This window comes from Protopterus annectens, chromosome 1.part1 (assembly GCF_019279795.1).
Source record: "Protopterus annectens isolate FY-2018-M chromosome 1.part1, PAN1.0, whole genome shotgun sequence".
NCBI classification, from domain to species: domain Eukaryota; kingdom Metazoa; phylum Chordata; order Ceratodontiformes; family Protopteridae; genus Protopterus; species Protopterus annectens.
The window spans coordinates 1242610639-1242638203 of NC_056726.1; the positions used below are offsets into that span (position 1 = coordinate 1242610639).

At 41.5% G+C, this 27565-nt stretch overlaps 1 protein-coding gene across 4 annotated transcripts in view; it reads left to right on the forward strand.

Annotated features, from left to right (window-relative positions):
• LOC122809628 (gastrula zinc finger protein XlCGF26.1-like) overlaps positions 1-27565 on the forward strand; it is a 382837-nt gene that overhangs the window by 136455 nt on the left and 218817 nt on the right. For all 4 annotated transcript variants that reach the window (XM_044081268.1, XM_044081285.1, XM_044081276.1 and 1 more), the window contains one exon: positions 13561-13713. In XM_044081268.1, coding sequence (XP_043937203.1) covers positions 13561-13713 — 153 coding nt within the window. The remainder of the gene's footprint in view (positions 1-13560; positions 13714-27565) is intronic.

The window sequence follows — 27565 nt, forward strand, 5'->3', positions numbered from 1 at the left end:
CTTTTTGGGGCCCCGTTACCTTGGTCTTGAAAATTGGAGGCATGCCCTGGTTTAACCAGCTCCTGGGGGTTTAGTTAAAGCAGGACCCCCTTTACAACCTAACTTTGTTTCAAAGGCAGGAAAAAAAAAAGGTTCTAAAAAAAAATTTAAAACCTAAGGTCTATGCCAAAAAAATGTTTAAAAACCTTTTCCCTTACAAGGGGGCCCCCCCCCCAAAATTAAAATAAAACACTGGCCCCAAAAAAGGTTTTTTTTCTTTTGAACCCCCAAAGGGAAATCCAACCCCCCTAAGGGTTCCAGGGGTTTTTCCACCCTCCCCCTTTTTTCAGGAAAAGCAATTTTGGGGACCCCCTTTTTAAAATGGGGGATAAATTTCCCAAATTCAAAAAGAACCCAAGGGGTTTTCCCTCTCCCTTTACCAAGCCTTTAATTCCCCCTTTTTGGACATTTTGGGGTTGGTTTTTTGGCTCTTGGCCCATCCCCTGGCTCCCCATAAGTGACAGAAATTCCCTTTTCCCACTCACCCTTTAAAATTTTTTAGAAAAACCCCTGGGGGACCGAAACATTTCCGGGGCCCCAAAAAATTGGGCCTCAACCCGCAAAAATTTTTCCACCCTTTTTTGGACCCCGAAAAACAAGGGGCCCCGGTAAAAAGGGTTTTACAATTTTTAACCTTCTCACCTTAAAATGCAATTTCCCCAAGCTTTTGTCCAACAAAATGTTTGGGTTTTGGGAAAAGGAAAAATGTTTTTTCCCAAAAAAAATGTGCAGAAAATAAAAAACAGGAAAATTCAGGCTCTTAAAGCAATTTTCCCAAATTTTTTGATTCCCCCTTTAACCCCCTGCACCCAGGGTCTTTTAAAGGTGCCTGGAAAGGAACATTTTTCCGACAAAAAGTAAAAACAAATTAACCTTTAACATGACCCGTTTTATTAAGGGAGAAAATTTTTGAAAATGGGCAAATTTTGAAAGAAAAACTTCTTAAAAATGCCAGGCCCCCTTCAAAACTGGCCCCCCAAAAAGGTCCTTTTCCCGGCGAAGCTTTAAACTCCCGATGGCCCCAAGGGCCAGAACCCCCAAAACAAAGGCAAACTGGGGGCTTCCCCTTCCTCTGGGGTTTCCCCCCCTTCTCCAAAAACTGGGCTCTCTCCTCTTCTCCCAATTTTAGAAACTTCGTCCCCCCAAAGGATGTTTTGGGATTTAACATTCCCGCGGAAAAAGGGCCCAATTTTTAAAAAGTTTTTTGGTAACCCCGAAAAACAAGGGCCCCTTTTTTTACTTTTTAAAACCCCCTGGCCTTTTCCCAAAACAAAATGCATTTCAGTTTGCCCTCCCGGGGAAGGGCTTTGGAAAAAACAAATGCATTTTCCCAAAAAGACTGTGCAAAATCCTCAGTTCAAGGCTTCTTTCTTCCTTTTCTGATCCCCCCGGCTTACTCTGCCCTCTTTTAAAGGCCGGAAATTTGTTTGCCTAACAAATTTCCTTCTTTCTTCTCTTCAAGGAAAAGAACAAAGGGGGTTCCTTAAACCCCATTTTGAAAGGTTCTAACTGCCTGGGCCTAAAAAAACCTTCCCCCTTAAAATTCCGGGGGCAAATTGGAAAAATGCCCAGGGCTTACCCCCACCGACAACCCAAAAAAAATGCTCTTTTCAAAATGGGCCCAAAACCCCGCCCCAAAACAAATTTTTCGGGGCCCGGCCCGGAAATTTCATTTCCTTTTAACCAAAACAAATGCATTGGGGTTCAAACCAAAAAGTTTAGGGTTTAAAATTCACCTTTTGGGTTCCCCTTTATTTCCGGCCCTGGCCCCCAAAAGTTTTTATGGGGGGAAAAACCAAAAAAAGGGGCCCCACTCCTTACCCCTTTGCCCGATTAGGGGGCCCTGGCAGGGGACACAGGGGTTTTTCCCAAAACCAAAGCTCAATTCCCCAGGAAAAAAAATCTAGCTTTTAAAAACCCCGCCTTAAGGATTCCTCCAGGTTAAACAAACCACAAATCTTGGATATAACAAAAGGGGGCCCCCCTTAGATTCATTTGGGGGTTTCCCCCCTCTTTCAATTTGGTTCTCCCAAGGACTTTTCCCCCAACATGGAAATATCCCTATCCTTTAGGGGAAAAATTTTGTTTTCCTTTTTTCCCCTCCTTCCCTCCCCCTTAAAACAGACCAAAGAAGCCCCAAAAAGGGGTTTCCCCCCTCCCCCCTCTGGGCCCTCCCCCGGAAATTTTTCTCAAACCCGTTGGACCTTCCTCAAAACCCCTCTTCCCCAATCGTTTCCCGCCCCTCCCCCTCTTCCCCGGCCCTGGCACTTCCCCCGGGGGTTTATCAAAAACACCCCTTCAAACTGTGATTTGTCTTTCCAGAAGGCCCAGTTCTTCTTATCTTGGGGTTCTGTTCTTAAACAAGGAGGGAAAGGGGAACCTATTCCCCAGGGAAAAATATTTGGTTTACCCCTTCTTCTCATCCTTTAAAAAGGGCCCCTCCTTTTCCTTCAATACGGCCCCCTCCTCCCTTTTCCCCCAAAACTTCCCTTGAAGGGGCCAAAATTTAAACCCTCCTGAAATCACTTCCTTCCCTTTTGGGCCCTCAATTTGTTGGAAAAATCATTTTTTTCCCGGGCCGTTTTTCTTTTATTTTTCTTTCCTGGAAAACAGCTCTTCCCCAAAAATAACTCCTGGAGTTTTACCTATTTTTCCCCTCTCCCGGGGTCCTACTTTATCCTGGTGGTTTTTCCATGGGTCTTCCTTTCCTCCAAACTCCTCCCAAAGGGGTTCTCATTCCCCCACCCGCCTTGATTTTCTTACAGGACCCCCTCTAAAAACTTCCAATTTCAAGCTCAGGTCGGGGCCCATTTCAAAGGGCTTTTCCGTGGTTTCCCCTCTGGTTCTTCCCATTAAAAATTCCCAAAAAGGGATTTCTCATTCCACCAGAAACTGCCCGGCCCCCCTTCGCAGCCTTTTTCAGAGATACCAAAACCAAAGCTTTTTTTTAAGGCCTTTCCCCCTTGGGTTCTTTCCCCCTTACTTTGCCTTTCTTCCAACCCCCTTTGCCACTTTTCCTGTTCAACCCTTTATTTCCGCCCCCTAAAACCAGGATTCCAGCCTCCCAACCCCTTTGGGTTTTTAAACCCCCCAAATGTAATGACTGCAACAGTGAAACACAAGAACATAGTACAGGGGTTTCTTTACCATAAATGTAGATGTTTTTATTCACTGTTCCCGGTTTTCCCCCATCCCCTGTTATTCTGTTTATCTTTCCTTCTGTTCCCTTTTCCCAACCTTTGTATTTGTTTGTGTTTTTTGTTTTTTAATGTTTTATTTAATTTATATTATTATTTTTGTTGTGTGTGTATATATATATATTATATATATATATATATATATAATATTTTATTTTTTTTATTAAAATTTTAAAAATTTTTAAAAGGGGGTTTTTTATAAATTATAAAAACCCAATAAAAATTTAATTATATAGGGGTGGAATTATAAATATAATCTCTCTTTTTTTTTTTGAACTTTGTTGTTCTCTCTCTTTCTCTCTCTCCCCCCCTTTTTTTTCCTTCCTCTGTTTTTCTCCCCTCCTTCCCACCCCTCTTTCGGGGTCTCCCTTTTCTCCTGTCCTCCCTCTGGTTTCCTTCTCTCTCCTTCCCCTCTCTTTCTCATTTTTCTCTCCCTCTTTGTCTCCCTCTCTCCTCTGTTGTCTCTCTTCCCTTTTTCTTCCCCTCTCTCTCTCTCTTTCTTCTGTCTCTCCCCTCTCTTTTCTCTCCCCCTTTTTGTCTCCCCCTTCTCTTCTTTTCTCTGTTTTCTGTCTTCTCTCTCCTGTCTGTCTTTTCTCTTCTCTCTGTCTTTCTTCTCTCTCTGTTTTGTTTTCTCTCTCTGTTTTTTCTTCTCTGTCTGGGCTTTTCTCTCCCCTTTTTCTGTTTTGTTTGTCTTTTCTTCTTCTCTCTCTCTTTTGGGTTTTCCCCCTCTCTCTGGCCCCTCTCTCTCTGTCTCTTTTTTTTTGGGCCCCTCCTTTTTGGCCCCTTGTCTCTCTTCCCCTTTTTGTCTTCCTCTCCCCTCTTCTCTCTCCCCTCTCTCCTCTTCTGTTTTCCCCCTCTCTCTCTTTCTCCTCTCTCCTTCTCTCCCACTCTCTTTACCCCTCTCCTGTCCTCCTCTTTGTTCCCTCTCTGGGGGTTTTTTCTTTCTCTCCCCTCCTTTCCTTCTCTTTCTCTTCTCTCTGGGCTCTCTCCTCCTCCTCTCTCTCTTTTTCCCTCTCTTTTTCGCCTTCTTTTGGGCTCTTTTCTTTCCTCTTTCTCTCTCTCTGTGTGTGTGTTTTCTCTCTGTCTTTTCTCTCTCTCTCTTGTTTTCTCTCTGTCTCTCTGGTTTTCTCTCTTTTCTCTTCTCTCTCTCTCTCTCTCTCTCTGTCTTTCTCTCTTCTTCTCCTACTCTCTCTCTTTTTTTTCCTCTCTCTTCTTTTCTTTTTCTCTCTCTCTTTTCTTTTCTCTCCTTTCTCTCTGCCCCCTCTCTCTCGCCTCTCTCTCTTTGGGCTTCTTTTTTCTCTCCTTTTTCTCTCTGTCGTTCTCTGTCTTTCTTTTTCTTCTCTCCTTCTCTCTCTCTGGGCTCTCTCTCCCCCCTCTGTTTTTCCCTTTTTCTTTTCCTTTTTCCCTCTCCTCTCTCTTCTCCCTCTTTCTTTTCTCTCTCTTCTCTCCCTCCTCTGCCTTCCTTTTCTGTCTTTTCCCGTCTGTCTTTTCTTTCTCTTCTCTCTCTCTTTCTTCTGTCCTCTCTCTCTTTTTTCCTTCTCTTAAATTCTGTCTCTTTCTTCTGGGGCTTCTCTTTCTCTGGGCTCTCTCTTTTTCTCTTTTCTGTTTTCTTTTCTCTCCTTTTCCCCTCTTCTCCTTCTCTTCTTCCCCCTCTCTGGTCCCCTTTCCCCCCTCATTTTTCTTCCCTCTTGTCCCCTCTTCTTCTGTGTTTTTTCCTCTTTCAAAACCCTTTCTCTCTCTGTGTCAGCTTCCTCTCTCTCTCTCTCTCTCCTCTGTCACTTTCCTCTGTCTCTCCAGGTCGCCTCTCTCCTCTCTCTCCTCTTAGGTCGCTCTCCTCTCTCTCTCTCCAGGGTCAGCCTCTCCTCTCTCTCCTCTCCAGGTCACTCCTCCCTCTCCCTCTCCAGGTCAGCCCTCTCTCTCTCCTCTCCAGGTCGCTCTCCCTCCATCCTCCTCCAGGTCGCCTCCTCCTCTCCTCCCTCCTCCCAGGCCTCTCTCCTCCAGCCCCTCCAGCCTCTCTCTCCTCCAGGTCACCTCTCTCTCTCCCCCAGCCTCCCTCTCTGTCCCCTCTCTCCCTCCTCTCTCTCCTCTCTGTCGCCCCTCCTCTCTCTCTCTCCCTCCTCCAGTTCTCCGCCCTCCTCTCTCTCTGTCGGCCTCTCTCTCTCTCTCTCTGTCGGCCTCTGTCAGCCTCTCTCTCTCTCTCGCTCTCTCTCTGTCTCTCTCCTCTGTCCTCTGTCCCTCTCTCTCCCTCTCTCCCTCTCTCTCTGTCCTCTCTCTCTCTCTCCTCTCTCTGTCCTCTCTCCCCTTCTCTGTCTCTCTTTCTCTCTCTCTGTCTCCTCCCTCTCTTGTCCTCTCTCTCTCTTGTCTCTCTCTCTCTCTGTCCTCTCCCCACTCTCTCTGTCCTCCCCACTGTGTCTCTCTCTCCCTCTCTGTGTCTCTCTCTCCCTCTCTGTGTCTCTCTCTCCCTCACTGTGTCTCTCTCTCCCTCTCTCTGTCTGTCTCTCTCTCCCTCTGTCTGTCTCTCTCTCACTCTGTCTGTCTCTCTCTCACTCTCACTCTCACTCTCACTCTCACTCTCACTCTCACTCTCACTCTGTCTCTATCTCTCTCACTCTTGCTGTGCGGCAACAACACTAACGCTGAGGCATCCAGAGTGACGGAATTATTTGTAAGAGCTTAATAAGATAAGTTATCTGAAGAATATGTAGTAATACTCAAGGCATAATAGATCAGGCTTAATTTAATTAATTTACGGAGTACAGTGCACCTTACATGATTAATGTACATTAGACACAGTTAAAATACAGTGACAGGGTATATAATGGTATAGATCTGAAATACAGAAAGCATAGGTTTTAGTAAAAGTACTTCACTATTATAGCACATAGATATTTACAGGATATTTAAGACATTCATTTAAAAGACAGACATCTATTATAGCAAATAGAATTTAAAAAGATAAATAGGATTATTAGTAACTAATCTAGCTGAAGATTTGCACACACAGGTTAATACAGTATATGGTAATTATGTTTCAAGAAATGTATATTTTATAGGTGTAGAAAAGAGATTTTACCAGTTGTAACACTTTAAAGAATTGCCCAGTTATAAGTAATTCGTAAAGTTGAGACTTGAATCCAGATAGACCATAAATACTCAAGTGACACCTAGTGGTCAAAATTAAAATTGCAAGTTTGTTTACAGATATAGGAAAATTATTTTATATTAATTCTAATGATCATTATATTATCCTTCTCAGACCATATTACTAAATTTATAAAGTAATTACAGAAGTAAATTCCATTTCAGTAATTTCAGAGTTAATTGTTATGGAATAAATCGTACATAAATACAGTTAGAATAGACTTTGCATAGGCCTGAAAATGTAAGGTTAGGCCTGTGTTTTCATTTTATATTTCATATTTTAAAGCAGCTTACACAAATGAGATACCTGTGTGTATTCATGTATCTTCAGGAGAAGTTATAAGATTAGGTTTCATGTAAATGTATTTTGTTAGACAAAAATATGGTATTCTCTCTGCATAAGTCTAGAAATGTATCCATATTAAAGCAGGCCTTCATAGTTTGCATATGCCTTCAGTGAATACACTTTCAATCAGTACAACTAACCTTCAGTCAAGAATATTGATAAGAACAGAATGTGCATTACACTGAGAACAAACTGATCATTCTGTTTGGATGGTACAAGGCTTGGGAACCAAGGTTGAAAAGGCATGTAGATTATTAGGAAATGCTTCAAACACTTTTAAGTTAGTTTGTTTTAGACTGACATGCAGGAAGTCCTTGCAGTACAGATACTCAAGTACAAGTGCAGAAGTCGAGTCAAATATCCAGTATTCCAGAACATTAATGATTATTATTCAGGAGGATAGTACCGAAGCTATGGCCATAACTGTCAGAATGAGTGCAGAATCTATGGAGATAATTATCAGGACTGTTACATCGTGAGTGCAGAAGCTACGGACTTTAATATTTGATTACATATTGTTGACATCTACCTCCGCTGTACATAATAAAGCATTATTAACTGAACCTCAGTGGGTGCAGACTTTATTCTGAAAGGTACAAAAAGATTTGGCCCATAAAGGAGAGATTGGCACTTGTTCATCACACGTTTGGGTAATTAACAGATAAAGGCATTCATTCCAGTCATTCAAGTATTCTATCATTATATCAATTCTTACACATTGCCAGACAACACAAAAAGCCATACCTTCTCGCAGACATAGGAACAGTGGCTGTAGGCTACTCCAAGAGTTACACCCCCATTCCCCATGACTAGCCTTCCAGCAGAGGGAGATCTAATTGAATGTGAATACAACTCAGCACAGCTCCTCATGGTGTCCTGCAGAGTGGTACAGGAAACAGAGAGACCTAAGAGAGTCTTTTAACAGATCTAAGTATTTTTGTCTCTGCTTTTTGCTCCGACTGCATTTTCCCACCTAAAAAGAGAGCTCTAACTGTTCTGTGTTTAAAAAGCTTAAATTTTATTTGCCTTACCTTCTTTGTACAGTTTGCAGTTCTTAAAATCGTTTTAAAGTAGTTTTTTTGTATTGTTTAACTGTTGAGGCTATACACTCAAGTGCGCTAGCCTGTTTGTAGCATTTAAAGTGGTTTCTGTGTGATTTTCTGTATTTTCTGCAAAAAAAAAAACAAAAAAAATATTCTTTTTCCCACCTTTGCTGAACTAGATTAGTCCAGATTTCAGGCTTTGCTGAATTCCGGACTGTGGTATAGGTTCCTGTGTTGCCCATATCCTTACTTGGATAGGAGGAAGCTTCTCTGTTCACCAGTGAGAGTGGGGAGCTTTGAGCAGCATATCTGTCCTTGGAGGAGTGGCCTCAGCCCTGAATCTAGTAGCTTATTGGCCATTTTGGGTCATTTCCTATCTCTTTCAGTTTCCCTGCTTTAAAACCCGCATTTGCATGGTTTTGCGCCAGTATACAACTCAGCACAGCTTCTCGTGGTGTCCTGCAGAGTGGTACAGTCAACAGAGAGACCTAAGAGAGAGACTTTCAACAGATCTAAATATTTTTTGTCTCTGCTTTTTGCTCCGACTGCATTTTCCCAACTAAAAAGCGAGTTCTAACTGTTCTGTGTTTTAAAAAGCTAAAATTGTATTTGCCTTACCTGCTTTGTACAGTTTGCAATTCTTAAAATCGTTTTAAAGTTATTTTTTGTATTGTTTAACTGTTGAGGCTACACACTCAAGTGTGCTAGCCTGTTTATAGCAAAGTGGTTTCTGTGTGATTTTCTGCAAAAAAAAAAAACACAAAAAAAAAAATATTCTTTTTTCTGACTTTGCTGAACTAGATTAGTCCAGATTTCAGGCTTTGCTGAATTCCGGACTGTGGTATAGGTTCCTGTGTTGCCCATATCCTTACTTGGATAGGAGGAAGCTTCTCTTTTCACCAGTGAGAGTGGGGAGCTTTGAACAGCCTATCTGTCCCTGGAGGAGTGGTCTCAGCCCAGAATCTAGTAGCTTATTGGCCGTTTTGGGTCAATTCCTATCTCTTTCAGTTTCCATGCTTTAAAACCCACATTTGTGTGTTTTTGTGTGATTTTGCACACCACACAGCATCGGGCAGTGCCGTTTAAACTATTCCCAGCTCCACAAAGTCTACTCTTGACTTTTTTCCCTTAGAACTGTTCTAACTCTCAAAGTAAGCACTCTATTTTCATTCTAAAGCCCTGCACTTGCTCTTATAAGTAATCTCATAAGTAAACACTAACAAACTAAAGCACTACACCCTCTTATACTCTTTATAAGTACTTGGCTCCCTATTGGTCCTTTCTGATCAGTCAAAAAGCAGTTCCTTATACTATTCTGGCATGTCCAAAAGTCAATTTCAGGTTTACTCGCCAGTCCAGCTAGTGAATCTGGGAATCTTGAGGCAATGTTACAATTGCCTTATGTACACAGACCACACTCTCCTCCTCCCAACAAGCTCAAATATATGCGAGAGATGCAACTATACAGCCAAACTGGAGGCTGAGCTCTCTCAACCCAGTACTGGCACAGTCAGTCAGGAGGAGACAGCAACCACACACACCACAAATCCAGTCTCACATAGACCTATCGCATCAGCAAACCAAACACATAAACACACAAAAACACACTCTGAGGCTCTAAATAAAAATCTGCCAAAGCAGCAGAGACCTCCAAAGCAGACATACAAGTAACCGCTACCCCACAACAATACCCATGTATCACATATTTCACAAAGTCAGTGTGCCACACAGTCACAGCCCTTAAGGCTAAACAACACACCTAATACACTTGTAATAGGTGACTCTGTTGTCAGACACACTGACATCCCACTCACTAGAGTGAACAAGGAAAGGGTCACTGTAAGCTGCCTGTCGGGTGCCAGGATCCGCCACATAACACAAGCACTCAGGTCACTCCAAAGCAAGTACAGATACGACTCCGTCATTGTCCATGCTGGTGTGAATGACCTGAGACGTACCTCCCTGGACTATATGGAAAGAGACATAGAGTAGCTCTCTGATCATGTAGCCCAGGCTGGTATGACCCTGACCTTGAGTAGCATCTTGCCCTCACCAAGAATGATGCCACAGTATAAAGACAAAATGATCAATTTTAACAATTACAAAGTATTGGTGTCATTCAAAGGGGATCTAGTGTCTGTCAGCCTGGGATGACATGCTCGACAAGCCACGTTGCTTCGCTAGGGACGGCTTGCACCTGTCACCCCTGGGCTTTCGAATACTGGCTAAGGCTCTTGCCACCCCCATAGTGCCTTTTTTAGGCAAGGCTCAAAAGACAAACCCACCTCCATAGACAACACAAGGAAGAAAAAACTAAGGGTAATGCTGCTCAACGCCAGAAGTCTAAACCTCAAGATGCACGCACTCAAGGCTCTCCTCAGTGTGGAGAATATCGATATTGGTGCAGTAAAAAAACCTGGTTCAAAGCTCCCTAGAGCACCCCAGCACTACCAGGTTATACCTCATACCATGCTTTTCGGCCCCAAAACTCGGACCGAATCACAAAAGGAGGGGGAGTATCCATATTCATCAAAGATACCCACACCTCCAGGTTAGTGGCACTGCACGAAGCATCGGAGACCATCCATGTGCAACTAACAGTGGGCAAAACTGCTTTTCAGTTTGTAGCCTACTACAGACCACCCTCCCAAACTCAGGAACCCCACTCGGCTTTCCTGAGAACACTGGAGAATATGAAGGCCTGTCCAAACACCATAATATTGGGTGACTTCAACTACCCAAACATTGACTGGAAAAACCACTCAAGTCCCAACACCCTCGCCCAACGGTTCCTAGAATTTATAAACTCAAATGCTATGGAACAACTGGTCACCACTCCCACAAGAGGGGACAACATATTGGACCTGGTCATCACCAACATGGGGACTCTATGTTCCATACCAGAGGTAAACCCCTCATTGGTAAGATCAGACCATAAATTAATCTCACTGGACATCCATATCCCGTCCCCAACCCCAGCCAAGGAAACCACGGTGAAAAATTTCTCAAAAGCAAACTTCACACTTCTCAAAACCGAGGTGGAATCCTTCAAAGCCCCCGGGCCAGTGAAAATAATGCCCAAACCGCCGAATCCTTTTCATATGCATTCTATGAACACCTACAGAAATGCGTGGATCGTGCTATCCCAAATAAAACCAAGACTCACTCCTCCAAAGGCAGGAGACCTGTCTGGTGGACCCCGGCCATAAATAAGCTATACAAAAGAAGGAGGAAGCTACTACATGATAGAGCAAAATCCCAAAAAGGGAAGGAATCTCTGATCAGTACTAGCAAGAACCTACGATCCCTCATAAAATCATCTAAGGCCAGCTTCGAAAGAAAAATTGCACAAGACGCTAAAGATAATCACAAGGCCTTCTTTAGTTACGTCAGGAATCTGGGTGGCAACTCCCAGATATGCTCTGAGTTAGTGCAAAATGACAAAAAATACACTGAACCCACAGACATTGCCAACATCCTGGCAGACATGTTCAGTGCAAACTTCTCCCCCCTTCCCCCCCAAAAGAGCAAATGTCTATCCCAACAGAATGCAGCCTCCCCAACATCACAGATGCACAGGTGAAAGCTGCCCTCTCCAAAGCAAAAAACACAGCATCTATGGGACTGGACGGTGTCCCGGGCTGTGTCTTGCATGAGCTCCAAGAAGAACTGAATCCTCACATAAAGACAGTGTTCAATCTCAGCCTTACTACAGGATATGTACCCAAAGAATGGCGTACAGCAACAGTGGTCCTGCTCCACAAAGGTGGTGCCACAACGGTCCCCGGAAACTATCGCCTTATAAGCCTGACTAGTCGGGTCTGCAAAGCTATGGTGCGTATCATCATGGAACTCATAAACAAAGACATTGGGAACCTCCAGACACTGGATCCTACCCAATTCGGCTTTAAGGGCAGATCTTGCCTCTTAAACCTAGTTGAAACCGTTACCAAGGCCAGAGATGAAGGGAAGGTAGTCCACACAGCCTACCTGGACCTCGCAAAAGCCTTTGCCACAATACCCCACTTGGACATCATAAATAAGCTCACCAGCTTAAATATCAACCCCTATGTCACAAGATGGGTTGCAAACTGGCTCAGGGATAGAACCCACATGGTCAGAATTGCAGGTGCCATGTCAGACTCTAAACCAGTTACAAGTGGTGTCCCACAAGGCTCAGTCCTGGGACCTCTCTTGTTCGGTATGTACTTCTGTGAGGTACAGGCTAACACGACAGGACTATGGCTGACCAAGTTCGCAGATGACTGCAAACTGGGAGCCGTAATCGACTCTCTGGCTGACACGAGCATCCTCCAAAAGGGTCTCACAGAGATGGATACCTGGTGCCAGAGCCATGGCCTCAAGCTAAATGCCAAAAAGTGCATAGTCATCCCCTTTGGGAAAAACAAAGTGCCCACAAATTACCAGATGGGTGGTAATCCATTAAGTACGGAAGAAGTAATTAGGGATTTGGGGACCCAAGTAGATAGTAATCTCTCCTTTGACAATCACGTTGCCAAAGTGGTTAGAAGGACCTGCTATATAGCCCACCTTATCACGAAAGGGTTCACATCTCGATCAAGAGAGGTCATTGTGCCCCTCTACTCATCACTCATCAGGCCCATAATTGAATACAATACCCCATTTGGGATGTACCTTACCCGACACCTGCAGCAACTGGAGAGACCCCAAAAGTACCTCACCAAGAGGATCAAGGGCCTCAAACAGATGCCCTATGTAGTTCGGCTAAAGAAACTCCAGCTCTACTCAGTTGCTTACCGCCTACTCAGAGGCGATATATGCCTGACGTATAAAGCCATGTCCAACCCAGAATTAATGGACATGCTCCACCTCAGGAAATCCAAATCCCTTAGAGCTACACGCTCCAGGGACTTAAACCTTAGCACAGCAATAAATAGGACATGCTGGAGGGACAGATTCATATCCCAGAGGCTCCCCTCACTCTGGAACAAAATCCCAATCCATGTTAGGCAGAGCCCCTCACTGAACCTCTTCAAGAGAAATCTTGACGAGTGGATGGGAGATCATAAGTTTACCCCTGGGATCTCTTCTATGTCCCTGCTAGACAGAGGTACAGTAAACTAACCTTAAAAGGGCTATCTTCTGTGACCTACTATACAGAGGCACAGTTAACTAATCTGAAAGGGAGGTGAAAGCCAAACACACTCTGGCTAGACTTATAAATGCCTTAGGGCAGATAGCCTAGTATCAACCTATGAACAGCATCACAGATAAGGCCTTCCCTCTGTCATCGTTCAAGGTTACTCATATTTGTGATGTTATTTACATATGATTAGGTTGCTGTCTAAGATGTGTATAGTCAGTCCTAAGTAACTTTGGCCATTTTACAAAGGGTAAAACATAACCTCTGCTGAACAACTTAATGCTGCTAGTTTATGCAAGAATGTTAGGTGTTAGTGTAAAATGCTTCTGTACTATAATTGCTTTATGTAAAGTAATTTAACCACAGAAATTACCTGGATAACATAACTGTTACTAGCTTTCTTTTTCATACATTTTTTTAGGTTTGTGTTTTATGACTCTGGTTTTGCAGTTAAGAGGAGTCCACTTACATAATACCATCAGAGGACCCCTTTAATAATTATTACATTAACATTCTATAGGATAGTATTCATTAAGGTACTTGGTGTATATTCTCCAGTAGTCCTGCATTTCTATGTGCCTGCCATTTCACAACCAAGCTGCTATTTGCTTTTCTCTAATTTTCTTTTAAAGTATTTTTTAATACTTCTATGTATATTTTATAATACAGACTGTAGTATTTCCAGAGAACATTCATTACTGATGGAAACATATGCAGGACTTCTGACTACTGACGTTAAGAAGGAAAAGGAAGAAATGCCCATTTGTATGAAGGAGGAAGGGAATGAACAGCGTGGAGAATATCCTCAAGTTGCATCTAGCAGTAAGTAGATAACATTTTTCCCTAGTTCCTTATATGCTTAACTTCTGGTCCTGATAACCGTCTGCTGGAACGGCTTCCCATGAAACTAGCAACAAACATTTCTGGAGTACTCATGCAGACAACTGGAAAAATGTATGTAGATATCTGTTTCAGAATTATGTGCAGAGCCAAATAACTGGGTGACAGAAATGTCTGATTTAGTTGCTGTTAAAGGTAAAATATACAATTCACCTTACTTATTAATGTGCAGGTGTTGTCATACTAAATTGATAGTACTTGGAACTAAATTCCCTTGTGAATGGAATATATAAAACTTGAAAAAAATCTTACTTTGTAGTGGCTTTTGTAACATATACTTAACAAAAAGACCTGTCTTCAGACCTGTCTTCCTCAGACATCAGATACAAATTCCATTAAGTATTTCCATCTCTCATTTACTTGGATCCCCAACCTTATAACTTCACACTAACATTCATCTTGGCATGTAAGTGGGTCCTGTATGTGTGTTGCAGTTCTTTCTCCCTGCTTATGTGAACAAGAGCTCACTGTAGGGGTTTATTTATTTCTTTTTTTACTGGGAAGGACTGATTCGGCACAAATCCCATTTTCAACAGAGGTCTGGAAGAAAAGCTCCACGTAAGTAATATTTACAATGAACAATAATAAAAATAAAACATTTTAAGCATTACTGGAACCAAAACAGAAAAAGAAACTAGCGATACCACAGCCGTCAGAGCACCAGGTCCAGAGGAGCACAAAAGTAGAGCTTTTAACGCAATTTTTATTTTAAAACACCAAAAAAGCGTTTTCGCTACTGTTCAAACAGTAGCTTCATCAGAAGTACAAGCAAATTGGCGCCAGAGTCCATTTAAAAAGTTTAATACTAAATGACGTCACCATTTAAAACGTGGACATGCGCATTTAATTTGAGCATAATTGTAAAGTTCAAATATGTAAAATCTGTAAAATACAAAGATAAAACACAAAGGCACAAAAACACACAACTAAAATCTAAAATTGCAGCATATAACCAGATAACATAACAAGTGTTGTCTGAATACTTCCACTATCCAAATGTTCGAACGGCACTTTAATGATCCTAACTTTTTGCCCTCTAAATTAGCCCTATCTGGGCTTTCAGTGTTAGGGAAATGAGTAAACCACTTTAATTCTTATACTAGAGGACAATGATGCCTCCCCTAAAGGTTCTATGAAACTAGACTAGATAGATTCCCAATCTGTAATTCCCTACTAAAAGGGAAGGGGGACTATATTAGGTAAATAAGAATAGTGCCGACTATACTGTTAGTTATAGTGACCAAATATGTAAATAAATAAATAGATATACTGGAGAGTAATCCATCCCAAAAGATAGTCTCTAAAGCGAGACTATACTTAAGCCATCAATGTAGTTTCTATTTGGAAGGCTACTGTGTGCTATAGTCAATATGCATTACTCTGTAAGCAGTATTGAAACAAATATTAAAGACATTTATCATATACTTTAGAAGTTGTACTGTTTTGTTCCCTTATATTTTTCAAATTTATTTCCTGAACTTGATTAGTTTTTTGGTTTCTGTTCCTGCATTTAGTCATCAGTCTAATTTACAGTATTTCAAAAGTCATTCTTGCTCTTTCGTAGCAGGACGATGAAGGATCAACAGTAAAACATGAACAGATGTGAATAAAACTTAGTAAGGAATACTTTAGTAGACTTTTAATTCTGAAAACAGCATTGACATCTAGGAATAAAATCCAAGCTATAAACCAATTTGCAAATCCTGTCTTAACTTAGTTTTGGCATGATTGACTGGCCCTAAAACATGTTTGATAGATTAGATAGGATGCTTCATGCTCACCAAATGTTGTCTTTCGGCTTTTCCTGGTTAGGGGTCACCACAGCGGAACTCCGGTCCGCTAATGATTGGTAGTTGATTTTTACGTGCTGAGTTACCAGCCCTGATGCACAACCTTCAACGAAGGTATGCCCATTCACGCATGTCTCCACGCAGAAGACGCTCTAGCTGAGAATCAAACCAGACAGCGTCTTACTGTGAGGCGACAATGCTACCGCAGCACCACAAAAATCATTGTATACCAAGATTATATATTCCCTGTTCCGAAGAAGGGATGGGCCTCCTTGAAATTAATTACATTTATAGATCTGCGATTGTGGGACTCCACACATATCTGCTGACCTCACAAGACCCAAATGTAGTGAAAGTTTTGAAACATGAGGAGAATAAATCTAAGATGACTTCTCTGCTTAATTTAGCAGAAGCAAGCAGCTTTATCAAGCAAAAGTAGAAATCAAACCAGAAGTAGATAAAAATCAGGCAGCAACTGAATGTGCCAAAAAACAAAAGAAAGAATATAAGGTGAAGGACCAGATGAGAAGGCAAGAAATGTGGAAAAAGCATAAATATAGTTGCAACTATAGAAAACGTCTTGAAGAACTTCGTGTTGATCAGGAATGAACACAGGAATGGTTAAGGAGAGGGGAAATTCAAACCAAGAGATGAAAGGTTAATATTGGCAGCCCAAGATAGTGGGCTACATACACACTGGTTTAAACAACGAAAGTCCAAAACACAAACCAAGAACAAGCTGTAAAACCTCAGAAAGGAAAGACGGAATCCACACAGTGTAGATTTAGCGCGTTCGTTTTTAATAAAAACTTCTTCAGAATAGCATACAAACAACAACAATACAAGACTGACCCATTTTATATCCCATGAACACCCAAGTACAATTAATTAATGATGTCATAATTGATAAATTAAGTAATTAATCCTTTTATACATATTATATAAAGTAGTCATAAACTTTCACAAAACAAGCTTACAAAATTTCTAAACATTTTCTAAAGACTGTTATAAATACATATATGATATGCAGTGTGGAAAAAACATTTATCATACTAGTCTTTGTAAATCAATTATTCATAAATAACCTTCCATTTTAAGCCTAAGGACAGAACTGATAGAAATACTAGTATTTAACCCTGGGAACTGTGCTGCATTAGTTTTCAACTGCCATCTAAGTTCCCTATTTTCCAAAAAATCGTTCAGGGACCCCCCTCTATCCCCTAATGTAACTTGATCAAACACTGAAAATCTAAAATTATGTCCTATTTTACTCTTAATATGGCTAGACAGTACATTTTTCATATCCTCCTTATTGATATCATAGAAGTGTTGGTACATTCTACTCCTAAGGGCATTAACTGTCTTACCAATATAGAAACATGGACACTCAGTACACATCCCTATATACACAACAGCCTTACTACTACAAGTGTATTTCTTTTTGTAGGTATGTTTCCCATAATTAGGTATAAATAGTTCCGTCCCTTCCAAAATATGTTTACATTGTGAGCAAAACCCACATTTAACCATGCCCCTATTCCCGGGCCACTCTTCTTGTGTTCTTTCTAACATGTTTTTAATAGTCGTATCCTTTTTATACACAATATTAGGACCTGTTCCTACAGTATCCTTGTTAGTACTAAACAAATTCCAATTATGTTGTATTATATTACTAATATTTGTAAACTGATGGTTATATTTAAAAATAGCAGCTCTATTAAATGTTTTATTTTCCATTTTATGTTCCCCTTCAAAAGGAATAACAGACCCTTTTCCTAATAAAGGGACAAATATCCCTTGTTTCCTCTTGTTTACTACCTCTTTCAAAATAATGTTAACGTACCCTAATGGATACCCTCTATTTGACAACATACCTTTTAAAATTTGAATTTGATCTAGAAACTCTTGGTAATCAGAAACCATCCTCGCCAACCTCACTCCCTGCCCTTTCACCAGTGCCGCCTTCTGGTGGAGGGGGTGAAAACTGGTGAAATGCAGAAGTGAGTTGGAATATGTAGATTTTCTGAAGATGGTAGTTTCAAAACAATTATTAGATCTGGTTTTGTGAATAGTAATGTCCAGATAGTCAATTTTGTCAAATGATAGGGTATGTGTAAATTCTAAAAAAGTTGTACTTTCTTTAATGTATCCTAGAAATTCATTTAATAAATCCTCACTCCCATTCCATAAAATAACTATATCATCTAGGTACCGCCCATAATATTTCCAAAGCTTTTCATAGGGGCTAGTAAAAATAAATTCTTTCTCCCAAAATGCTAAAACTAAATTAGCAAAAATGGGTGCACAAATAGCCCCCATAGCTACACCTTTACATTGTTTGAATAGTTGTTCTTCAAATACAATTATATTGGTGTCCAAAATAATTTCCATAAGGCTCCTAATTGTAAGTATCCTGTCATGGTTCATTTCAGTATAACGACATAGGTATGAATAGAACCATTCAATACCGGTGTCGTGGGGAATGACAGAAAACAAATCCCTGACGTCTATAGTTACAAAAATAAGGTTGTGATTGTACATACTTTTATTAATCTTTTTCAATAGATCCCATGAATCCTTGACAATCCAATTACAATTCGATAATATGTTTTTTAATTGAATGTCTATAAATTTAGCTATAAAATAAGTTTTTGACGCCTTCGCATCAACTATGTGTCTAAGGGGGGGGGGGGGGTTATTCAAATCCTTATGTAATTTTGGTATGCCAAAAATAGTGGCAATCTTTGGACATTTAACTTCCATGTATAACCATTCGTCTAATGTAATTTGTCTGTTTAGAAGAAGTTCTTCCAACATTATGTCCACTTTCCTATATAAAATGTTTTTCTCATTAATACTAATCTGACAGTACGTGTCGGTGTACAAAATCCCAAACATTTTATTAATATAGGTATTTTTATCCATAATTACTAACCCACCCCCCTTATCTGGTTTCATGATCCTTATTGAATTGTTTCCACATATTTCCTGTAATAATTTCATCTAATTTACACTTAAATTGTTTTCTTCATGAAACAACCTACCAGTGTCTTTAAACATCTTACGCATATCATGTTCACACATCTTTTCAAAAGTTTGCACAATCGGACACAAAGGGGGATTAAAAGAACTAGATTTCTTACATACATTTACACTGCTGTTGTCAGAACCACCTTCTTTAAAACAAAATTGGAAATTTAACTTTCTTGTGTAAAGTTTTAAATCTGTCAAAGCTTCATCCAAGCCTCCTTTTCTAGAAGGTACAAAAGAAAGGCCTTTTTCAAAAATATCGGCAATATCATTACTTAAAGTGCAACCACTATAATTGTATACCTTAAAATCACAATTTTTGTTCCAGATAATTTGAAACGAACTCTCCTCTGTATTATTGACATCACAAAGACCATTACATAAAACATTTTCCACATTCACTTCCTCAAATGGGTTAACAACAAATGTTTGTCCCAATACATTGGTTTGATCTAATATATCAAAATGTTCTAATATATTCTCCCCCTCCCCCTGTAGTTGAAATTGTGTTGCCCCATTCCCCCTCTCTGGTTCTTCAGCCTTTCTGACCTCCTCAGAGGGGGGAATTCTAAAGGGTTGGAGTCCCTGGTGTCAGGTGTTTGATAAATATCACCACCAAATTCTCTGTCAGAAACATCAAAATAATTGTTAAACCTGTTTTGACTCGGGGGGGGGGGGGGTGGAGGCTAAGCTCTATGTTCAGCATAATCCTTTTCATCTCTTTTTAACTTTTTTTCTTTTTTACTTTTTAACCCAGTTATGTATTGATCTGCATTCTTAAAAACATTATCATACTGTGCTTTATAGAAATTAAAAAGCAAATCTGACTCAATACTGTTGTTAACATGCTTAATGTTCTCATTGAGATTTACCATTTTTTGTCGTTCTCTTTAATAAGGCAATCCAACAGCTCACACCCATGTCTGTTAAACATTTGGATAAGTTCAAGATGTAGTTCTGAATTCTAAAAAAGTTGTACTTTCTTTAATGTATCCTAGAAATTCATTTAATAAATACTCACTCCCATTCCATAAAATAACTATATCATCTAGGTACCGCCCATAATATTTCCAAAGCTTTTCATAGGGGCTAGTAAAAATAAATTCTTTCTCCCAAAATGCTAAAACTAAATTAGCAAAAATGGGTGCACAAATAGCCCCCATAGCTACACCTTCACATTGTTTGAATAGCCCAGCCCTGATGCACAACCTTCAACGAAGGTACGCCCATTCACGCATGTCTCCACACAGAAGATGCTCTAGCTGAGAATCGAACCAGACAGCGTCTTACTGTGAGGCGACAACGCTACCGCAGCACCACAAAAATCATTGTATACCAAGATTATATATTCCCTGTTCCAAAGAAGGGATGGGCCTCCTTGAAATTAATTATATTTATAGATCTGCGATTGTGGGACTCCACACGTATCTGCTGACCTCACAAGACCCAAATGTAGTGAAAGTTTTGAAACATGAGGAGAACAAATCTAAGATGACTTCTCTGCTTAATTTAGCAGAAGCAAGCAGCTTTATCAAGCAGAAGTAGAAATCAAACCAGAAGTAGATAAAAATCAGGCAGCAACTGAATGTGCCAAAAAACAAAAGAAAGAGTATAAGGTGAAGGACCAGATGAGAAGGCAAGAAATGTGGAAAAAGCATAAATATAGTTGCAACTATAGAAAACGTCTTGAACTACGTGTTGATCAGGAATGAACACAGGAATGGTTAAGGAGAGGGGAATTCAAACCAAGAGATGAAAGGTTAATATTGGCAGCCCAAGATAGTGGGCTACATACACACTGGTTTACAAAGTCCATTGAACATATGGGAGAAATAGACAAATGTAGGCTTTGTAAAACTTAATTGGAAACGATCGCACATATTGTTGCTGATTGCGACATACTAATGGAATAAGGACTGTATACTGAAAGGCATAATAATGTGGCAAGATTGTTGCACTTGGGATTGTACAAACATTATGGTACTGAAGTGGCTGAAAAACGCTGGAAACATGAGCCACAAAGCATCATAGAAAATAGATTAAATTTATATTACATGGAATCACCCATTACCAACAGTTCAAAAGATAGATGCTAGAAAATCGGGTTTAGTGGTACAAGAAAAGAAGACAAGAGTAACATTGATCATTGAAATCGTCACACCCAGTGACTACAATGTCTTGCGTACAGAGAGAGACAAAGTCATAAAATATCAGGAGCTGCAGGAAGAAATGAGAGCAATGTGGAAGAAGGATACCCAGACAGTTCCAATAGTCGTAGGAGCAACAGGTCTTATAAAAAAGAATTTACAATTGTATTTAGATATGTTACCAATCCATATAACCATGTACGAATTGCAGAAGGAGTCATTACTGGGCACATTGCAGGTGCTATGAAGAACACTTTTGGCTGACATCAAAGATTGAAACAATACAAAATCTGATGTTAATCTTCATTCATTCCTTACTGATGGGTGTCAGTTCCGTCCTCGGAACCGAGTCAGCCTTATAACAAGCTTGTGCCAGCCAAAAAACTCTCATGCTAAGCTTTTACCCACAGTGCCCTTCTCCCTGTTACCTCAGATCTTGTTTGCCACGTAGCCATAAAGCCGTGTCAAGCCAGCTCTCAGCTAAGTACTTCAAATTTCTCAATATTTTTTATTTAAAACCTTTTCTCTTATTAATTTCCTGGTCTAATACCTTTAACATATTTCTCTAGTTTATCGTTAACTTTACCCACACTCTTACCACTGTTGTTGCTCTACTGTCTCCCTTAACTACTAGGTAATCCTTAAGTACCATTGTTGGTACAGGCCCTTTCTCTCGCCCTTTGTCTTTACCTTAGCCTTGAGATATTTTTAATACCATTGTTGGTATTCCTTTTCCCTTTCTTTAAAAAAAAAATCCTTTATTTTTCTTTTACATTTGGTTGTTGTAGCAGTAGTTAATCTTCTTTCATCCGCCATGTCTGAGAAAAAAGAAACTTCAGGATTTAAGCAATGCGAACAGTGTGGCCGCAAAATGCCAAATTCAGACACCCATGTATCGTGTGTGTATTGTCTGGGTGATGTTCTTCGTGTTTCACTGTTGCAGTCATCACACTTGGGTTATCCTGCCAGGAGTAGCCCTCAGTCGGCCCAAATACCAGAGGCTTAGTATTTCTGCATCAGTTGCTGTCTCTCCAGGACTGACGTCAGGTCGTCAGTGGTATAAAATCAGGCAGCCGATGCCATTACATCAGTCTTTCTTGCCGAGGAGCCCGAAGCAGAAGCAGTTTGCATGAGTGCCAGTTGGCCACTACCTGAGTTTCATTTCCGAATTGAAGTTGAAGTCTTCTAAAGCTAAGTACCCCGTTGGGGATCATTTTTTCTTGCTCTAACCGATGTCAGAAAAAGTTGTCTCGCCTGTGGAAAGCAAATACCACATCAAGACTTCCATTCTTACTACGTCACCAATGCCAGAACTATACATCATCGGGCCTTTATGGTAGCTAAATATTTTCGCTCTCTACCTCCGTGTTCCGAAATGGCTTTTGTAAGCCATCCGACTAACGATCTTCTTAAAAAACATAAAGATAAAGACGGAGACAGACCGCACACGTCCAAAACTGCCGACAACGCTTCCATTAAGCTATTCGCCAGTTTGCCGGTCCTCAGTGAGGTGCTTTCGCAACCCCTGATGCCTGCTTCTGTGGATTCGCAGGCAGCTACTGAGACCCGTTCGGAGTCTGGTATGCTGTGAGAGTCTTCTTTGACTAAGGATCCTGTAGATGTCTCTACCTTGGATGGGTCCGGAGCCGCTGAGCAGGCACTGGCTTCCATGGAAGTTCTTCACACTACCGATACTCGACACAAACCAACGACTTCTTTCGTGTCTTCATTTCTTTCTAAAACTACTTAGATGTTCATCATGTTACACTGCTGCAGTCATCACACTTGGGTTATCCTGCTGTCAGGTGGTCTCTTTCTAAAACTACCTAGTTTCTAAGGCCCAGGGTAGGAACTACGCCTAAAAAAACGATGACCCAAGCTCAGGCACCTGCTTCCATGCCTCAATCTCAAATGCTTAAAATAACGGAAGACCTTATCATGCTTATTAGGGGAAGCCAGCCTACCTCTTCCAAAAGAATAAGAGACTTGTCCTCAGCAGATTTATCTGACCAGGAGTCCGATGACTGAGCTTTCTGAATATGAAGGCATGCAATCCCTATCTGCTTATGAGGATCTAGATGCAGAGGAATCCATTCCTACTGCCTCTCTCCCAGAAGATTTTTCATTTGGTGAAACCCTACATACTTTAAGGGAGCATTTCCAATGGGAATGTCAGGACTATCCTCAGTCCAAAAGGAGACGCAGGGAATTCTTAGACTTACCACAGCACAGACCTTTAGCCATTCCTCCTGTCTTGGATGTTATGGATGATGTCTGTATGGAATCCAGTTTGACTCTTGACACCCTTCCTCCTGCTTCCAGGAAACCTGACGGGTATTACAGAGTCCCTGACTCTGACAAATTTCCTTTCAAAAGTCCTACTGCTGACCCAGAGGTCATCTCCCAAGGACCTAAAGGAATAAAAGCAACTACAGCTAAGAATCTCACCCCCTCGGACTGGGATTCCTGAGCTTTAGACAGATGAGGTAAAACAAAAGTATACACCTCTGCAACTCTTGCCATTAGAGCACTGAATTGTCAGTTCCACGTGCTGAAATACCAGCAACATACCATGGAACTCCTCAAACAAAAAATATCTACCTTTTCTGCTTGTGCACAAAATAAAGAAATACAGGAGCTTATGCATTCTGCAAGCCAAGTTACTAAACACACTTTGCAATGTGGCTTTGATGCTCTAGAAGCATCTTGCAGGGTCGCAGTCACAAGTTCTGTACTTAGAAGGCATGCTTGGCTCAAGGAACAGACCTTGCCAGACCATGTCAAATCAAAACTATCAGGCGCACCATTGAACAACAACAATTTGTTTGGCACCAAGGCAGAAGAGGTCTTGAAAAAGATGGAAGAAAAAGCTAAATCTATGTAGATAGTTAAAGACTTCTTACAGGTCCAGCCCTCGAGGTTCAGTAGGCATTGCCCCTCCAGGCCAGATCAGACAAGACCTAGGGGAATAAGACCCCCCCCCCCACCTGACAGCAGTCCCAGGGAATGCAGAGATCTAAGCAGTGGAGATGTTCTTTGTGTTTCACTGTTGCAGCCATTATATTTGGGTTATCTGCCGGCAGGTAGCCCTCAGCCGGCCTGAATACCATAGTCTTGATTCCTGCATTGGATGCTGTCTCTTCTTTCATAACATCAAGTCGTCAGGGGTATAAAACATGCAGCCGAAGCCATTGCATCAGTCTTTCTTGCTGCGCGGTGCCCAGAGCAGAAGCAGTTTGCAAGTGCCGGTCGGCCGACTCCTGAAATTTTTGTTTTCAAGTTTCAGAACTGAAGTCTTCGAAAAAAGCTAAGTACCCCGATGTCCTTCATGGATGCATCTGCAGTCATAACAACAAGCCCTTAGCTATACCTCCTGTTCTCTCTGTGGTGGATGATGCTTTCAATGATATCTGCTCCACACCAGATTCTTTACCTCCAGCCCCTGCCAAACCAGACAGATTTTACAGGGTGCCAGACACTCATCACCACCTTTACAAGGCCCCTCTTGCAGACCCCGAAACTATATCCCAGGGTCCCAAGGCAGTAGCCGCGACCATAGCAAAAAACCCTATTCCTTCAGAACATTGAAAGCATCATCCACCACAGAGAGAACAGGAGGTATAACTAAGGGCCTGTTGTTATGACTGCAGATGCTATCCAGTTCGGACATCTACATTTATGGTAGGTACAAAACTGTACTTTGGGGATCCTTTTTCTTGCTCTTAACCGATGTCAGTAAAAGTTAACAATTGTCTTACCTGTGGAAAGCAAATACCTCATAAAGAGTTTAATTCATACTGCATTTCTTGCTTAGGCCCAGACTACAACGTCCCTCAGTGTCGGTTTTGTGCCTTATTCAACCCCCAAACTATTTGTCGTTGGTCTATTTTTGCAGCAAATTATTTTGGTACTCTGTTTAACTTTCCAGAAATGACTTCGGTAAGCCATCCGACTACCGATATTTTGAAAAAACTTAAGGATAAAGACAGAGACAGACTGCATAGGTCCAAAACTGCTGACAATGCTTCCATTAAGCTAGTCACCAGATCACCGGTACTCAGCGAGGCGCGTCCGCAGCCCCTGATACCGCTAATTCAAATTCACAGGCCTTTACTGAGACCCATTCGGAGCCCAGTATGCCGCGAGATGCTTCTTCAACTATGGAACCTGCGGATGTCTCTACCTTGGATGGGTCCGGAGCCTCTCTGCAGGCACTAGCTTCTGAGGGTGTATTCAGGCCTACAGATTTGCATTTTAAACCAACGCCATCTTCTTCATCCAGGCCTAAAACTCAGCCCACGCCCAGAAAACCGATGTCCAAACCGCATGGTCAGGCCCATATGCCTAAAAAACAAATGCTTAGAATGGCTGAAGACCTTATTACTTTAATTAGGGGAAGCCAGCCTTCCCCCTCTAAGAGACCTAGAACTTATTTTCCTTCTGATTCTTCTGATCAGGATTCTGAAATCTCTGTTTCTCCTGATTACCAGGATTTGCCCTTATCTACCTATGAGGATTCTGATGCAGTGGATTCCATTCTCTCTGCTTTCCCTCCAGAAGATTTTTTTGGTGAAACCTTGCACACTCTCTTAGGGAGTATTTCCGCTGGGAAATCCAGGATTACTCTGACTCCAAAAAGAGGCTTAGGGAATTCTTACTCCTCCCTCAACACAGGCCATTAGCTATACCTCCTGTTCTGGACATTGTAGATGATGCCTTCTTGAAATCTAGCCTGTCCCCAGACACTTTATCTCCAGCTCCCAGAAAACCTGACCGGTATTACAGAGTAGCTGACTCTCACAAGTTCCTGTTCAAGAATCCTACTTCGGATCCAGAGACCATTTCCCAAGGACCAAAGGGCATTAAGGCTATTTCTGCCAAAAATCCTACCCCCTCTGATAGAGATTCTAGGGCCTTGGGCAGATTGGGTAATAAGGTATACACTTCTGCTACTTTGGCCATTATGGCCTTAAATTGCCAGTTTCATATGTTAAAAGTATCAGCAGCATATTATGGGACTACTTAAACAGAAAATTATGTTGATTCCTGACTGTGCTGAACATAACAAATTACAGGATTTAATGCATTCTGCTGAACAAGTTGGTAAACATACTTTGCAATGTGGTTTTGACTCTTTAGAAGCATCTTGCAGGGCTGCTGTCACTGGGTCTGTACTTAGAAGGCATGCTTGGCTTAAAGAGCAAAACTTGCCAGATCATGTTAAAGCTAAATGACTGGATGCTCCCTTAAACCAAGACTGTCTGTTTGGCAACAAAGCAGAAGAAGTCCTCAAAAAGATGGAGGAAAAAGCTAAATCTATGCAAACTGTTAAAGATTTCCTGCAAGTACAGCCTCCCAGATTTAGTAGGCATTGGCCTTCAAAGAACTGGTCCTTTCCAGTTTCTTCCAGGCCTTCTCAGTCCAAACCCAGGAACAGCAGATCACCTAGGTTACAGTCTCAGGCTACACACAGGCCTAGGCAGTGGGAGGCTCCCACTTCCAAAACAGGAAGTAGTAAGACACCCCCCTACGGAAAAATGTCATAATGACTTAACCTTAACCCTTCCAAGCCCTGCTCAACTGCCTGCTCCCTTAGGAGGAAAGCTCACCCTGCATGCAAAAAACTGGGAACTCATTACCCAGGACAAATGGGTTTTAAATATTGTTTCGCAAGGATACAGATTTCACTTCCACACCCTACCAACCCCAAACAGTTGGCCAGACCTACCCCTAAATCAGCGGACAGAGGCTCAACAGCAGGTTCTCTCTCTTCTAAGTATCAGGGCTATTCAACCTGTCCCAGCAGAAGAAAGGGGACAAGGTTTTTATTCAAAACTTTGCTCCTGGCATTCTATCCTGGACCTCTCTATTCCAAACACCTTTTTGGTAATCCCAAAATTCAAAATGGTAACACTTCAACAGCTGCTTCTTATGTTAGGCAAAGATGACTGGTTGGCAATCTTAGACTTAAAGGAAGCTTACCTGCACATTCCAATAAGGGAATCTTGCAGGAAATGCTTACACTTCAGGGCAGGCTCCATGCACTATCAGTTCTCTGCACTTCCCCTTGGCTTATCTACTGTGCCCAGGGTATTCACAAAGTGTCTAGCTCCAGCCATTGCATTTTGCAGGCAGAGAAATATTCAGATATACCCATACCTGGACGATTGTATGATTCAGGCAGAAAGCCAGGACATGCTATTAAAACATCTGGCATTTGTAAAGAAACTTCTAACCTCACTTGGGTACACCATAAACGAAAAGAAATCTCATCTAGTACCCTGCCAACAAATTGTATTCCTGGGAGCAAGCTTGAACACAACTTCCCTGATGGCTTACCTCATGCCAGAGAAACAAGTTTATTTGAGAATCTACTTCAAACTAATGGCCACAAAGTCCCAGGAATCTGCAAAGAAAATTTTGCCAGCCCTGGAGTTCATGGCCTCATGGATTCTACTAATTCCATATGCAAGACTGCATATGAGGAAACTACAATGGTATCTAAAAAGCCTATGGTGTCAATATTCTCAGGACCTGGAATTAATGATTCATATCATTCCTTGTATAAAGACAGTTCCTTTGGTGGGCAGAGGCCTGCTACCACAACAAGGGGCTCCCTTTCAATCTACCCCCTGCCGCACAAACCCTAACAGACGCATCATCATGGGGGCTCACTTGGCAGGGCAGAGCATTCAGGGCAAACGGAACCAGAGTCAAATGTACCTGCATATCAACCAAAAAGAAGCTGTACAGAATTCCCTGACCGCCTTCAAAGACCACATCCTTCCAGGACAATTATTGGTAAAG